General features: G+C 34.9%; 1 protein-coding gene across 2 annotated transcripts in view; it reads left to right on the top strand.

Annotated features, from left to right (window-relative positions):
- LOC141488283 (ferric-chelate reductase 1-like) overlaps positions 1 to 14,700 on the top strand; it is a 49,935-nt gene that overhangs the window by 11,141 nt on the left and 24,094 nt on the right. Inside the window, exons 5-8 of one of the 2 annotated variants that reach the window (XM_074188241.1) lie at positions 451 to 633; positions 8,847 to 8,945; positions 10,531 to 10,675; positions 14,078 to 14,191. In XM_074188241.1, coding sequence (XP_074044342.1) covers positions 451 to 633; positions 8,847 to 8,945; positions 10,531 to 10,675; positions 14,078 to 14,191 — 541 coding nt within the window. The remainder of the gene's footprint in view (positions 1 to 450; positions 634 to 8,846; positions 8,946 to 10,530; positions 10,676 to 14,077; positions 14,192 to 14,700) is intronic. The other variant, XM_074188242.1, reaches the window with a different exon arrangement.

Genomic DNA, 14,700 nt, shown 5'->3' with positions numbered 1-14,700 from the left:
TGTTCTCAGGGGTTTTTTCTTAGTTCATTCTTGCAAAACAATGAAACTTATTAAGGCAAAGAAGAAAAAAAAATAGGTCTTAACTATGCCTTCAGAATTGCACAAAGCAAGTATCAGAGTTTGCAGAGTTTATTAGAGACTTTGCTCCTGAGTAGCATTAAAAGGCATTTTGTAGACTGAAGAGGACTTTGTAACATTGACATAATTGCAGACCAATTTCAGTTGTAATTTCAAAGGATTTCATTAAAATTAATTATGGGTTAAAAGTTCACAATCTAACTATCATGTTGATTACCCTTCATTTAGGTTAGTCAATTTGGATGCATCTTTGTTCTCTTATCTAATGGTTTTGTTGGGAAGATTCATTCTTCTGAAAACCATCATTTCAATGGAGGGTCTGTTATGCCATTCATTGTCAATGACCTGCTTTTATTTTTTCTGCTGATCTAGTTCAGTGCAGTGGATTGTGGGAAAAAAAAGTTCTGCATCAGGAATCCTGTGAACTGTGATCCAGAGAATGAGCGTCACTGCTTTTTTCTCTCTTTTGAGAGAGAGAATCATTCTGTGCTGATTGAAATGAGTGGTCCTAATGATGGCTACTTATCTTTTGCATTGTCTCATGATCAGTGGATGGTAAGTATAACTCTCCATGAAGTTATGAAATGGAATGTGAGGAATGGTTTCTAATCAGAAGTTGAGTAGATTGTGTTATAATCTTAGCTCTAAAACTGAGAAGGGCAGATTTTAATTGAACTATTTTTTATGGATATGAAAAAGAGCAGGATGGTGAAGGGTTCATGATATTGCCATATGAAGATGGTTGAAGCGAAAGAGGCATGTGAAACCTAGTCAAGAGAAAACTCAGTAGGGAACATGATAATTGTTTTCAGATTTTAAAAAAGGCTATTTTATGAAATAAAATAAATAGTCTTGTTCTGCTTGACCCCAGAAGACAGAAGGAAAAGTAACGAGTAGAAAGGATAAGAGGTAAATATAATACTTATGGAAGAAAAGACTAACATTTGGAACCATCCCATAGTGAAATGGGCTACTTTGTGAGGCAGTGGGTTTCCCCTTTCACTGGAGATTTTCAAGGAAAGGACTAATGAACTTTCTCAGACAGGAACAAGTTGGGCTTAGATAGTTGCTAATGTTCTTTCCAACTCAGATTCTGTATTTCATTTCTCTATTGGTGCTTGTACAAATATGGAATTTGTGGGCTGCCCTTGAAGCAAACATGTAGGAAACCCATGGATATTTTTTATGTATTATAAAGTTGGAAAGAACCTTTGAGTTTGTCTATACCTTTTACCCTCCCTTCAAAATTATCTAGGGTTAATTAATAGGTAATAATAATTAATAGGGAATAATAATTAATAGGGAATCAGTCAGTCATCTTCTGCTTGAACACTTCTAGTGAAGGGAAGGTCACCTTCTTATAAATATTGCCTGTTTTAAAAAAGTTCTTTATGTGCTGAAATCTACCTTTATCTTCTAATCTTTTAACTCCTTTATAGTCACATAGAATTAATTTCATCATTAATCTAATTAATCTATTTTACTAAGTCAGAAGTCATAGATTATAGTACCAATTCCTACTTTTTTGCTGTGTGATATTGGGCATTTCATTTTTCTTTTTTTTTAATTTTTGCAAGGCAATGGGGTTAAGTGACTTGTGCAAGGTTTCACAGGCAAAAGTAAGTATTAAGTATCTGAGGATGGATTTGAACTCAGGTCCCCCCCCCCCCCCCCCCCCCCCGACTCCAGGGTCAGTGTTCTATCCACTGAGTCACCTAACTACCCCCAGGGCAATTCACTTTTATTTCATTGGGATTCAGTTGTCATTTATGAATTTAGGGGTTTCAAGAGGGGGCCATAAGTCCTCCTTCAGTTCTAGAATTAAATGAGCACAGTTTTCCAAATGTCATCTATTTTGGATACTTTTCTTGCATTAATGTATCTAAGTTGCATTAATTTTCCTATAACATATTTTTTTTTATCATATCCTGCACTTGCACCAGAGAGATTCAGTGACTTTCCCTAGGTTTCAGAACTGGTAGTTGATAGCTATACAAGGACTAGAATATAAATCTCATTATTCCTACTCTAGAACAGTTCTTTTCTTTCTTTTCAAATAATTTAAACAAATTCTAAACTTAAAAACCAAATATGATATTTCTATATACAAAACAAGCCAGAAATTAGAAATGTACCTGAACTATAAATGTCTTCCAGTTCTTTTTCTAATATATTTGTCTGCTAGCATTATGATTAAGTCCTTAACAATAATTTTATTTCTTTTTTAAAAAATTTTATTTATTGAAGTCAATGGGGTTAAGTGACTTGACCAAGATCACACAGCTAGGCAATTATTAAGTATCTGAGGTTGGATTTGAACTCAGGTCCTCCTGACTCCAGGTCCGGTGCTCTAGCCACTGTGCCACCTAGATGCCCCAAATAATTTTTTTTTCTTAAGGAGATTAAAGAAGGCACCATGGTCCAGCTTTTCCCCTTTATTTTCTTTTACTCTAGAAAACTGAAAGTCTCAATTAGTTAAGTCTGAATTGATATTTGAAGGATCCTTTGCTGAAAGGGGTTTAGGCTATTTCCGTGAAGGCAAACAAATAGACATGTAGACCATTAAACCATACCTGCATATCCCTGCAGGCTGCCTATTGACTTAGAAAACTACATGCTTATGTGTTTCTTTTTTAATTATTTATGTTAAATATTTTCCAGGTACATTTTAATCTTGTTATACCACATTAAACAGTGTTGTGGGTCTTATGTAATTATGTGTTTGATACTTCTGATTTAATATATGTTGCTCCAGGAACCAATAGGATGAAAGTGATATTGTTTCTCCTCAGTAGAATGGAAGCTCCTTGAAGGGGTGATGGTTTTATTTTTGCCTTTGTATTCCCAGTGCCCTCTATAGTGCATAGTACATATTATTTACTTGTTAAATAAGATTGAACTGAACTAGAAATAAACAATATATTCAATAAATGCATAATATATTTGGAGTAGATGAGAGTATTGACAAATGTAGAGGACCATGAAAGGAAGTATAGGAAGTAGCATTTGATCTGATCCTTCCTAAATTTGTGTTTTCCTCAGATTTGAAAAACATTCCATTTCTATCTCCATCTAAATCATTGATGAATCTATTAAACAGTAACAGCCAAAGAAGACTTCTTGCACACTGCTAGAAACTTCCTATGTCTTTAAAATCAACAAGTCTTAGAGAATAACCATTAAACCAGTTCCTGAGTCACTCTATCTATATTGTCTCCCAATATACATTTCTCCAACTTGTCCAATTTATCACTAGAGCCCTTGGAAAATTCTTTGTTGAAATTTGGAACACTGTTGTGTCCTTTAATTTGAATAATCTTGGATTATCAAAAGAAGGAATTAGATAAATTAGGCATGATTTTTCTAAGAATGCATTCTGGTATGGTCCTTTCTAAGTATAGAGCAGCATTTGCTTTCTTGGTTTCCTCTTTTTTATTTTTTCAAAGTATTTGTATTTTTAATAATCTTGACATGGAAAAAGAATTTTACCTTGTGATTCTGGAAGTCAGAGGTAGGAGAAGGATGGGGGCAATTGGGATATGAATATGAGAACAATCAATAAGCAAAAACGCAAGCAATTTTAGGAAACACATAATAGCTAGGGAGAAGGTAAATTGGAGAAGGCATATGCAGAAGCACTCAATTAAAACACAGTTGTTTTGTAGAATATTACCCATGGTAAAAGAATAAATGTCCTATCTCCTTTATAATAACGTAATGAGACAGATAGTGAAGCATCTTAAGTGGAACCCAGCAGGAAACTGGGGTGAGAAAAAAAAACAGAATTAAGAATAAAACGGGGGCGGCTAGGTGGCACAGTGGATAAAGCACCGGCCCTGGAGTCAGGAGTACCTGGGTTCAAATACAGTCTCAGACACTTAATAATGACCTAGCTGTGTGGCCTTGGGCAAGCCACTTAACCCCATTTGCCTTGCAACCCCCCCCAAAAAAGAATAAAATGGCAACATGGAAAGAATCACACATAGGGGAGGGATCAATTGGCTGAAAAAAGCAGACTCATTCTGAGGACTAACAGAGCTTGGGGGTGGGGTATGTTGAGGACCCTGTAATAATGAATTTTATATATTAAGAGAATGAACATCAGATCTCAAGAGAACAATGTTTCTGCCCAGTTTTCAAGATCTTCACCCACATACCCTTAACACACTTTGGGGAAAAAAGTATAAAGTAGAAAAAAATATAGAGAAGAAATCCAAAAGTAGCATTTAGACTAAGCTTCAAAAAAAGACCACCTTTTCATTTTTAAGAAGAGTCAAATATTTGGGGCAATAATCTTTGTAACAATTTCCAAAAAACTCTTGAGTCATAGGATGGTGCATACCACTATTGTGACTAGGGTGGTCATGATAAGGTGGGAGGTGGAGGAACAAATCTCTTTGTTCAAGTGGAATAGACTGTGCCTCTCAGCCAGGTAATCTGGACTCCTGACTCCTGAAGGGCATGGGAACTTAGATAACAATGTCAGGAATAGGTGTGGAAAGTTTTTGAGAATTAAAATTATTAGCATTTAAAATCAACAATTTTTTCAGAAGCTCTGCTTTTGATAGATTTTGAATACATATCTAGGTCACTGATATCCCTCAGTATAACGTTCTTCATTTTATGATCTTTATTTTGAAATCATGAGTCATATTTGTTCACTTGTCAAAATATTAGAACCATTCTACTTCTGTTTATCTCTCCTTTTATTTCTCTTTAAATGCTCTCCATTATCCTTCTTACTTCTGGGCTGTTTTTCTATATTATTTTCTGCATTATTATATTCATTTTCTCCCTTGATTTGTCATGTTCTTCTCACTTGGTCTTATATTGGGAGTATAGGATTTGATAGCCTGGATCCCTACCATTCATGACCAAAACTGATGAAATGAATGGAAAGTCTTCTTTTCTCTAAAGTTGGTTTTTGTTCATTTTGATATCTATAGCAATCAACCTGTTGCATTGGATAGAGTAAGGAAGGGAAGCCACTTGCATATATTTTCTTGGATTGAATTCTAATCTTCATGTATTTGTGAATGTGATATGCACATTCTTTTGGATAAACACAGAATCTAAATTTTGGATTTGCTATTGAATATCATTCCAAAGTAGTGAATATATACAGTTATTATTATTATTTGATTTGATTTTTGCAAGGCAATAGGGTTAAGTGACTTGCCCAAGGTCACACAATTAGGCAATTATTAAGTGTCTGAGGCTGCATTTGTATTCAGGTCCTCCTGACTCCAGCCAGTGCTCTATCCATTGCACCACCTAGTTGCCTGTATATATACCATTATATGAGAAATGGGAAAAAATCGATTAAAAAAAGCAAACAATCAGAATGCATATATCTAAATTTATGTTTTCTCTTTCAAACAATAATCTTACAAATTTCTCTATTTATTCTAATGATATTGCTCTTGATCAAAGTCTTTTTTGGAATTTTAGAACCTTTTTTTTTAGTTTTTTTTTTTAATTTTTGCAAGGCAATGGGGTTAAGTGACTTGCCCGAGGTCACATAAGTAGGTAATTATTAAGTGTCTGAGGCCAAGTTTGTACTCAGGTCCTCCTGACTCCAGGGCCAGTGCTCTATTCACTGTACCACCTAGCTGCCCCTGGAACCTTTCTTTTGATAAGATTACTTTCCTTTGAATATCAGTGCTTATGGAAAAGTTGCTTTTCCTTTGATCAAAATTCTGGAAATAGTAGAGAGTAGTTGAGAACTAGTTTAGATAAGTAAGATGGGTGGTCAAGCTGCATGATATAATATTAGCTTTGCCTGTTTTTGGTGACAAAGAGCTCACTTAAAGGTAATTCTTTCCTTCTTTACATTGTAGGACTAAAATGACACAAAACTATGTATTTATTCCTTCTAGTTCAAATTATGTATTTTACTGGTGACTGCTCTCAACCCTCTTGTTCTGTGCACTTTCTTGGTGATCACATCAGTGCTCTTGGATTCAACACTTCTCTCTACACAGATTATTCTCTATCTGTACATCCAAGCTCTTGGTTTTCTTCTGGCTCTAGTCTGTTTGCTAGTGGACATCTCCTCTAGGCTTTCCTATGGATAGCTCAAACTCAACATGCTCAAAGCTGAAGTTAATATCTTTCCCCCAAATCCTTTTCCTTCTTCCTAATGTTTATATTATTGCTGATATTTTATTATTTTATAATACAAATTATAATTATAATATTTTATATTATTCTTCTAGTTACTCACTCACTTTGTACATCATTCAATCAACTGGTGTAGAGGTCTTGTTGGTTCTGCCTCTGCAACATCTTTGACATGTATCCTTCTGTACTCTATGATGTTAATTGCCTTGTTAGTCTTCTTGCCTCTAACCCCTTTCATTTCCTGTCCAATATCCCTACAGTTGTCAAATTGATAATCATAAAAGCACAATTTGATCATGGCTCTTTCCTTCTCAAGAAGTTTCAGTAGCTTCCTATTGCCACTCTATCATAGGATCATGTATTTAAAAGTGGAAGGAATCTTTGAGGTCTCCATATTTTGCTCAAGAATTACAAGAGACACTTTATTATATATTTTGCTAAAACCCAAGTTAACTATGCCTTTCCCATGACCTATTAGTTTAGTATTGCTGTTCAGAAAAAGGGATTAAGATTAGTTTATTTAGGCACATTTAAAAACTATTTTTAAAAAATTGCTGTATCCTATCTGTATCATGTCTGGGAGAAAGCCCCATGTAGTGCCTTCTCTAGATTGAGTCATTGCTTGAAACAAACAAAAAAATTAATTAAAAAAATCCAGTAAAATAACTACAGACATAGTCTGTCCTAGTAGTCCCCAACTTTTTGCTTGAATGAAAAAGTTATATTAATTATCTATTTGGATCTTAATTGTTTTCAGACAGAGTTTAGCTTCCTTCTACTGAATTCGCATTGTGCTAATTATAGTGTTTGCTATTATTTTTCATTTTCTTATTTTACTGTGCTTCATTTCATACAGATTTTCATTTTTCCTTTAAATTACTCAGATTAATAACTTTTTGCTTCATAAGCACATTCAATTATATTTTTATACCCCATTTTTTCACTTATTTCTTATTTGATTAGGTATATATTTGGTTTCCTGTTCTTTGCTACAACAAAAAGAGTTTTGAAAGGTCAACAAAAATCTCTCTCTTGTTGGTAACTTTTCTTCAAGTCTTTCAGTCATTACTCCAAGTGGCTCAGAATTAAATTTTCTAATTCTTTAGGTATCCTAGGATGAAGTTGATTTAAACCTTTTTTAAATTCATAAGTTGCTAGATGTTACCATTAAGGAGGTTCTGTTAACCTTCTTTCTTTTCTTGGACAGTGACTTTTTGAACATTTTTATTTTTCCTTTCTAGTCTAAAGATCTTTGTTCTTGGCTGAGAAAACAGAAGGATCAAACCATTGTCAGATATTATTCCCATCTTTTCTGAGTAGTGATCCTATCCCTTCTCTGAGCTATCTCCTTTCTCAAATGTAACTTCACTTCACATTCTTAGCTCATTCTCAGTTTAGCACCCAGTATTTAATTAGTTGACACTTAGGTAGTGCAGTGGATATAGTATGAGATCTCAAATTAGTCAAATTCAACTGCCCAAGTTCAAATCTGGCCTCAGACACTATTAGCTGTATGATCATGGTCAAGTCATTTAACCCTGTTTGTCTCAGTTTCCTCATTGGTAAAAATGAGTTGGAGAAAGAATGGGAAACCACTTCAGTACCTTGTTAAGAAAAACCCCATGAGGTCACAGAGAATTGGACACAACTGAACAACAACAAAATTTAGTGTCATCCTGTTTTTTTTCTCTCTTTATCCTGTTATACCTCTTCTTGTTTCTATCTTCTTTTCAGATACATGTCTTTTAAAAATGTATTCTCTGGTGAGTTGTGTGTGTATATGTATGTGTATGTATGTATTATTAAATTGTTTATATAACTCCCACTTTCCCTTCTCAGTTTAATTGTTTTTTCTTTGAGTATTTGGAATTTCATTCCTGAGAGTTTCCCTTTCCTCATGGGTTGATGTCTATTGTGGAATTTTAGGCCATGGGATTCTATCTACTCTTTGAAATCTGCTGATCTGAGATCTATGGTGCATGTCAGACTATTTCCATCTTTCTTCTTTTCATCAAATTTCTATGAAGGTGTACCTTTTTTACAATGTTCCCTTTATTTCTACCCTGACTTATGAAACTGTTCCAATATATTTAGATAATGTAAGAAGCAAATTAATTTAAAGCTGTCTATCAAGGGAACTTTAGAGTAAATAAAAGTCTAAAACCTATAGACTTTATCTAAAAAGTAGACATCACCAGTAAGGAATCTGAAGGCTATGGTTTGTGCTCTCAGGGTCACTTTTAATAAGATTCATTTATTAGAAAAGGGGATGTTGAGGGAGAAAAAGACAGATTACAGTTAATTATGACCCTACTGACTCATCAACAGGTCTGATACAAAAATACCCTATTGTTCATGCACCAGAGAATCTTCACTTGATAGCTAATGCTTTCTCTGTAAGTTGCACGTACTCCATATTGTAAAAGAAAAAGTGCCTCACAAATATCCCTGTATCTGATACTTTTGATTCTTTAGATCATAAATGGGAAAATGGGAGAGTTCTCAAAATCTTTTAATTCAAACAGTTTACTCCTTTATTTCTCCACCAAATATCAAAATGTATTCTAAAATTTGTCAATTCTCTTTTAGGAAAATATAATTTCTTACAACCTTTAAACTTTTTTGCATTTTAAAATGTCTTGTAGGGTGATGATGATGGATACATATGTATTCATGAAGATGAGACTGTGCATATACATCCTTCTTATGTGATTGGACGAAGTCACCCTGTGTTAGATTCTTCGGTATGATCTAAAATTTTTGGGAAATTCTTCTTCATCTTTTCAACCTTGTTGGCCATTTGGCTATAATTGTGTTATTGGACATCAGTCTCAAATCAGAATAGTTGGGAAGCAAAATCCCTTTTAGAATATAGCTCTGGTCCTCACTCTCCCATCACATTGATCCAAAAACTCCTTTTAGAGTTATAGTTTTCACTACCATGCAGTAGGTTTTGCTTTTTTAGGGGAAAAGGTCCCTCACTTGATCCTTTGATTTATCTTTGGGAGTCAGTAACAATATTGATCTTCCAATTACATTATTTATTTATTTAAAAAGTTCCAACTCAGTTGCCTCCAGTGGAACTGACCCTGGATTATCCGAAACTGTGAAACTGGAATATAAGCTCTGGCAGATCCTACTGAACTTTGAAAAATTTTGAATTTTGTATCCTTGATAGGCTCTGCCTTTTCTTAAGTTACAGGCTATATGACTTATGAGACCCCTTCCACCTGTGATTCTGTGATATATTAGAGAGTGGGAAAAAGCTCCAAAGAGATGCCCCCATTGTCTCCCAGGACCATTAGATGTACCATAGATTGCCAGTCAATTGCTTAAAAAGCATTTATTGAGTACTAATTATGTGCCAGACCAAATGTGGATGCAAAATCAAAAATGAAACAGTTCCTGACATTAAAGAACTTTTGTTCCTTTGGGGGGAATTGATCTTTTGGTTCATTGGTTGGTTGCTGTCCTTCATTCTTGGAGAGGACCTGACATCACTATATTAGAGTCAGATTACAGTGTGTCTGACTGTGGCTGATCAGACCAATTTGAGCTCAGAACTCTCTACCACAAGTTGGGCACAAATAGGTCATGTGAACATTTGGAGTGGATTCTTTAAATTTACTCATCTTGCATTCCTTTTGAGTTTGGGGGAAATTTAAAATCAATCACTTTATATGTGTGTATATATATATATATACACACACATATACACATACATGTATACACATACAACACACCTAATGTGAAAGATATTTTTCATAGTTATTTGACAATCTGATATTCTTGGTTGGAGAAGTAGTTATTCCTAATCAACTGGAACCAGTTATTGTTAGGTTTTGCCCACCAGGGAACTTATTTAGCAAGAAATGGATTGGACACTGATGGCCTGAAGGAATTAATGAAACTTTCAGTTAAGTAGGATGTTCATTAGGTCCTGGGAGAATCTGGTGCAAGGTAAAATCATAACGTTTGCCAAATGGGAGATTCATCACAGGGAAAAAATACCTTTTACAATCTTCTGTGAGAAAATGGAAACATAATAACTGAGTACAAACCAAACACACACACAGACACACACACACACAGACACACAGACACACAGACACACACACACACACACACACACACACACAAACACACACACACATACTTACAGAAAGGAAATTCAACAAGCTCTGCCATTTGGACTAGATGACCTTTAAAGCACCATCCCATTCTGGAATTCTATGCTAATTATGAATTATTATTACCAACTTCTTTTTGGCAGTCATTTGAAAATGCTGAGAAAACCATTGTTTGTACTATATATGTGTTTTCTTGTAGGCTACCCTTGAAGCTATGGCATGGAGGCTGGCTGATGGAGTTATTCAGTGTTCTTTTAGAAGAAATATTAGTCTTCCTGGTTCGAAAAGATTTGATCTGGACCAGAAATATTACATATTTCTGGCAAATGGAGTCACCAGTGAGGGTAGACATTTTCATATAACGTATCTTTACTTAATCTTTGGAGGACTTTTAGATATAAGTATGCCTACACATGATGTGTTAGAATGAATAATTGAGTTTTGTATCCATTTGAACAGGTTATGTTGAATAGAATGGGTGTTCTTAAGCTGGGCACTGTGAATGTGTATATTTGATATCTTGGTAACTCTAATTTGATATAATTTTCCTTCATAATCTCTCTATTTTATTTATTTTAAAAGAGAAGGGTTGGGGGCGGCTAGGTGGTGCAGTGGATAGAGCACTGGCCCTGGAGTCAGGAGTACCTGAGTTCAAATCTTGCCTCAGACACTTAATAATTACCTAGCTGTGTGGCCTTGGGTAAGCTACTTAACCTCATTTGCCTTGCAAAAACCTAAAAAAAAAAGAGAAGGGTTGAAATGAGTAGCTTTAAGCTTTGGTCATGAGAGTGAGGGACAGGGAAGGGTTAGAGAGTACAACAAGTTTATGAGAATGAGTAGACTGGTTGAATGGTGATACCACAAATCAACAGTAAAGTGAGAAGGAGGAGTAGATTTAGGGGAAAAGCTATGTATTTCTTGATGAAGTGGAAGTGGAGATATCCTGAAAGCATCTACAGACTTGGCTTTGGAAATCCATATTTGAGAGTGCTATTAACTGAGGAGACAATTTAAATTGTGGGCATCAGATCAATAAGACTACTAGGGGAAATTAAATGGAATTAAAGAGAATCAGAAAGCAAGAAGTCAAGAATTTAGTTGTAGGATAAATGTAAAATCTTATTTTGGGATTAAAAAAATAAGTTTTACAAATACAAGCTAGTACAAATACAAAAAAAAATGTGACTAGACAGTAGTTCCTCTGAAAAAACTTTGCAGGATTAGTGGAAGCTCTATATGAGTCTATGGTAGGGTAGTCAAAAAAGCTAATGTAATTTTATGTTATATTCGGAGATGCCTAGTGTTCAGGACTAGGGAGCTGATAGTCCATTTGTACTCTGCTCTGGTTGGACAATATCAAGAGTTTTTTGTAATGTTCTGGGGACGTCATTTTAGGAAAGACATTGATAAGCTAGAGGGCATCCAGGTGACGGAGGGCCTAAAATATGTTTCTTATATGTTCAACTAAGCAAAAACTTGTTGAAAAATCTCCTATGATCTATCCTGTCCTGTCCTACTTTGCAGATTAAGAAACAGGGTCTGAGAAATTAATTTGCTTATAGTCATATAACTAGTAAATATCAGAGGTCAGATTCAAAGTCATATCTCTTGTTATTCCAAGATCAGTATTCTACTTCTAGCTCTAGAATCTTTCCTTCCCTTTCCTTTAACTCTGATTCCTCTTTGGTTCAGGTCTTTTATTATCTTACTCCTAGAAAGCTATCATAGATGCTATATAGAGTTTTAGTTTTCAGATTTCAGTTTCTTCAAATTTAAATCTATTTTTTCATGCTGCTATCAGATAAATCTCAAAACCTGCTTTCACCATACATTTGCTCTAATTAAAAATATCTAATGCCTCTCCATGCCCACTGCAAGTCTAAACTCTTTTTCTTGAAACTCAGAGAGTCCTCTATAACCTGGCCTCCAAACCCATATTCTTCACTGGAACCTTCTATTCTGGCTACTCTGTCTTTTCAGGGAGACCTAAATATTCTATGATTACTCCTATACATTTTTTTTGTATTGGATCCTCATATTTTAAAGTTCTATGTTTTTGTTACTGTGAATGCTCCCATCACTGACCCAGGTTAAACCCATTTATATGCCTCAGGTTTGGAGAATTTCTGTGACCAGCCTAATTGAATATGCCTCCCTGATTTGGCAAGGTTGGCCCTCCCTAATTGTGTCCCTGAAGACATGTACACACAATTTTGCTCAGTGGTTTTGTTGTTTCTTTGTTGTGGGTTTTACCTTCAGTGGTAGTCTCAATCCATCAATGTCTTCTTATCCTATTTGACCTATATCAACTTCTTTTCATAAATGTTCTGTAAGATATTCACCTAATGTGTTGGGACCAACTTCTAGGTCTCTTGTTGATGATGGTCCTTTGTTCTCAAAGAGGACCATGATATCTAGAAGTTGATGCCTTGACATAAACATGAATTGGATTTGATTGAGGGGGTGAAAGTCTCATTTTCTCCCCCCCCACCCCAAAGCCAACTGAGTCCAGTGGCCAGATAGGAAACAGAACAATTAGAGATGGTCCTGGATAGGAGGTAATCAAGATTAAGTGACTTGCCCAAGGTCACACAGCTAGTAAGTGTCAAATGACCTGGATTTGAACTGACTCCAGAACCAATGCTCTGTCCACCAGTCCATCCAATGTCAATGTTAAAGAGTGCAGGTAGGTGATATAGGGAATAGAGCATTGAGCTTAGAATCAAGAAAACACATCTTTATGAGTTCAAATCTGGTTTCACTAGCTTTGTGATCCTGTTCAAGTCACTTAACCCTGTTGGCCTCAGTTATCATCTGTAAAATAAGCTAGAGAAGGAAATGGCAAAACCACTTCAGTCTTTGTCACAAAAAGTTCCAAATGGAGTCGTGAAGAGTTGGATATGACTGAAATTTCTGAAAAAGAAGTGGTGTACAGACAGTCTATCTGTTATCCCTGGCTCATAATAGGTGATTGTCCCATCACTTTTTACTGTCATACATCTCTTTGAGATATTCTGTGCCACATTTTTGTACTAATTTATCACCAGTTGTATGATTAGTTTCTTCATTGCCCTTTGTATGACACTTAATTATTAATAATTTCTTTTATTTAGAAGTAAGTAATTATTCCACTTCCTTCTCCTATCTCCTGATCTGGAATGGTCTTTTCCATGCCTTCCATCTATCTGAGTCTTATTCATCTTTCAAGGCTTGATTCTTGGCTTATCTTATCCAAGAGGTCTTCTCTGATGAATAGTCCAAAATGATTTCCTCCTTTTTAGGACTTATATGCAACATTTATTCTTCAATACCACCTCTTTTAGTACTTGTTCATTTTCATTGTTTCCTATTTTTTTAATTTGTATTTCTTGTCTCCTCAACATGATTGAAAGAACAATGTAAAACATGATGAAAACAATGTTTTTTACTCAAACAGAATTATTGTGAATATCAAATGAGAAAATATTTATATGAGCTCTTAAGATGTGACTGGCACATAGTAGGCACTATAAAAATGCTTATTCATCTCACATTCCCTTCACTGCCTAGCCCAGCATGATCCATAGAATTAGGTGATAAATAAATACTAGTTGGATGAATGAATAGAAATTTAAGAAAATTAAGAAGACCTCTGTCAGACCTCTGTCCATTTGAGAAACTTCACACACTATTTGTTTCCAATATATTATTTAATTTTCCTTTTATTGGAAGTAACTGTGTTCCTTAGATTTCCTTCTCTTTTTTAGGGCAGATTTATAAGCATTCACAGCAACCTCTGGTTACTAGTGAAAAACATGATGTGACAGAACATCCGAAGAATATAGGAGGCTCCCGATCTTCACTGCTTCTGAAGCTTCATGGCAAGTCTTGTTTCATGATTTGTTTTCAGGATGGTTACTTGATGAGGATTCAATATTGATTGTCTCAGAGAGTGGACAACTTTATAGCTGTCAATAAGTTATGTTTCTGTGCATTGAAATATGATAGATGATATAAGCCATCTTAGTGTCTTTTAATATTTGTTAGAATCTGGAGGAATGTTTGATTCAATATCACAATTTTCCATGAGAAAAAAAGTAGTAACTTTATTTTAATATTTTCTACAGTGATGATCAATTAATTGCTAATGGGAAAAATTATCTCTTGTTTCTTATAGCCAAGTTGACGATGCTATCCTGCTCTAGGACAAAATAAAATGCCCATTAACCAGCTTATATCATCAGCCCCATGATAGTTGTTGCTCTTAAAAAGTGAGAGGGGATTAGATTCTGAAAAGAAAGGCTATCATTTGTTCCCTCAATACAGCTAGACACTTTTACCAGTTTTTTTAAAAGAGTGTATAAACTATTTCCATGGAATGGGGTCTTTA

Source organism: Macrotis lagotis, chromosome 5 (genome assembly GCF_037893015.1).
Source record: "Macrotis lagotis isolate mMagLag1 chromosome 5, bilby.v1.9.chrom.fasta, whole genome shotgun sequence".
Classification (NCBI taxonomy): Eukaryota; Metazoa; Chordata; class Mammalia; order Peramelemorphia; family Peramelidae; genus Macrotis; species Macrotis lagotis.
This window is presented reverse-complemented; position numbering and strand designations above follow the sequence as displayed.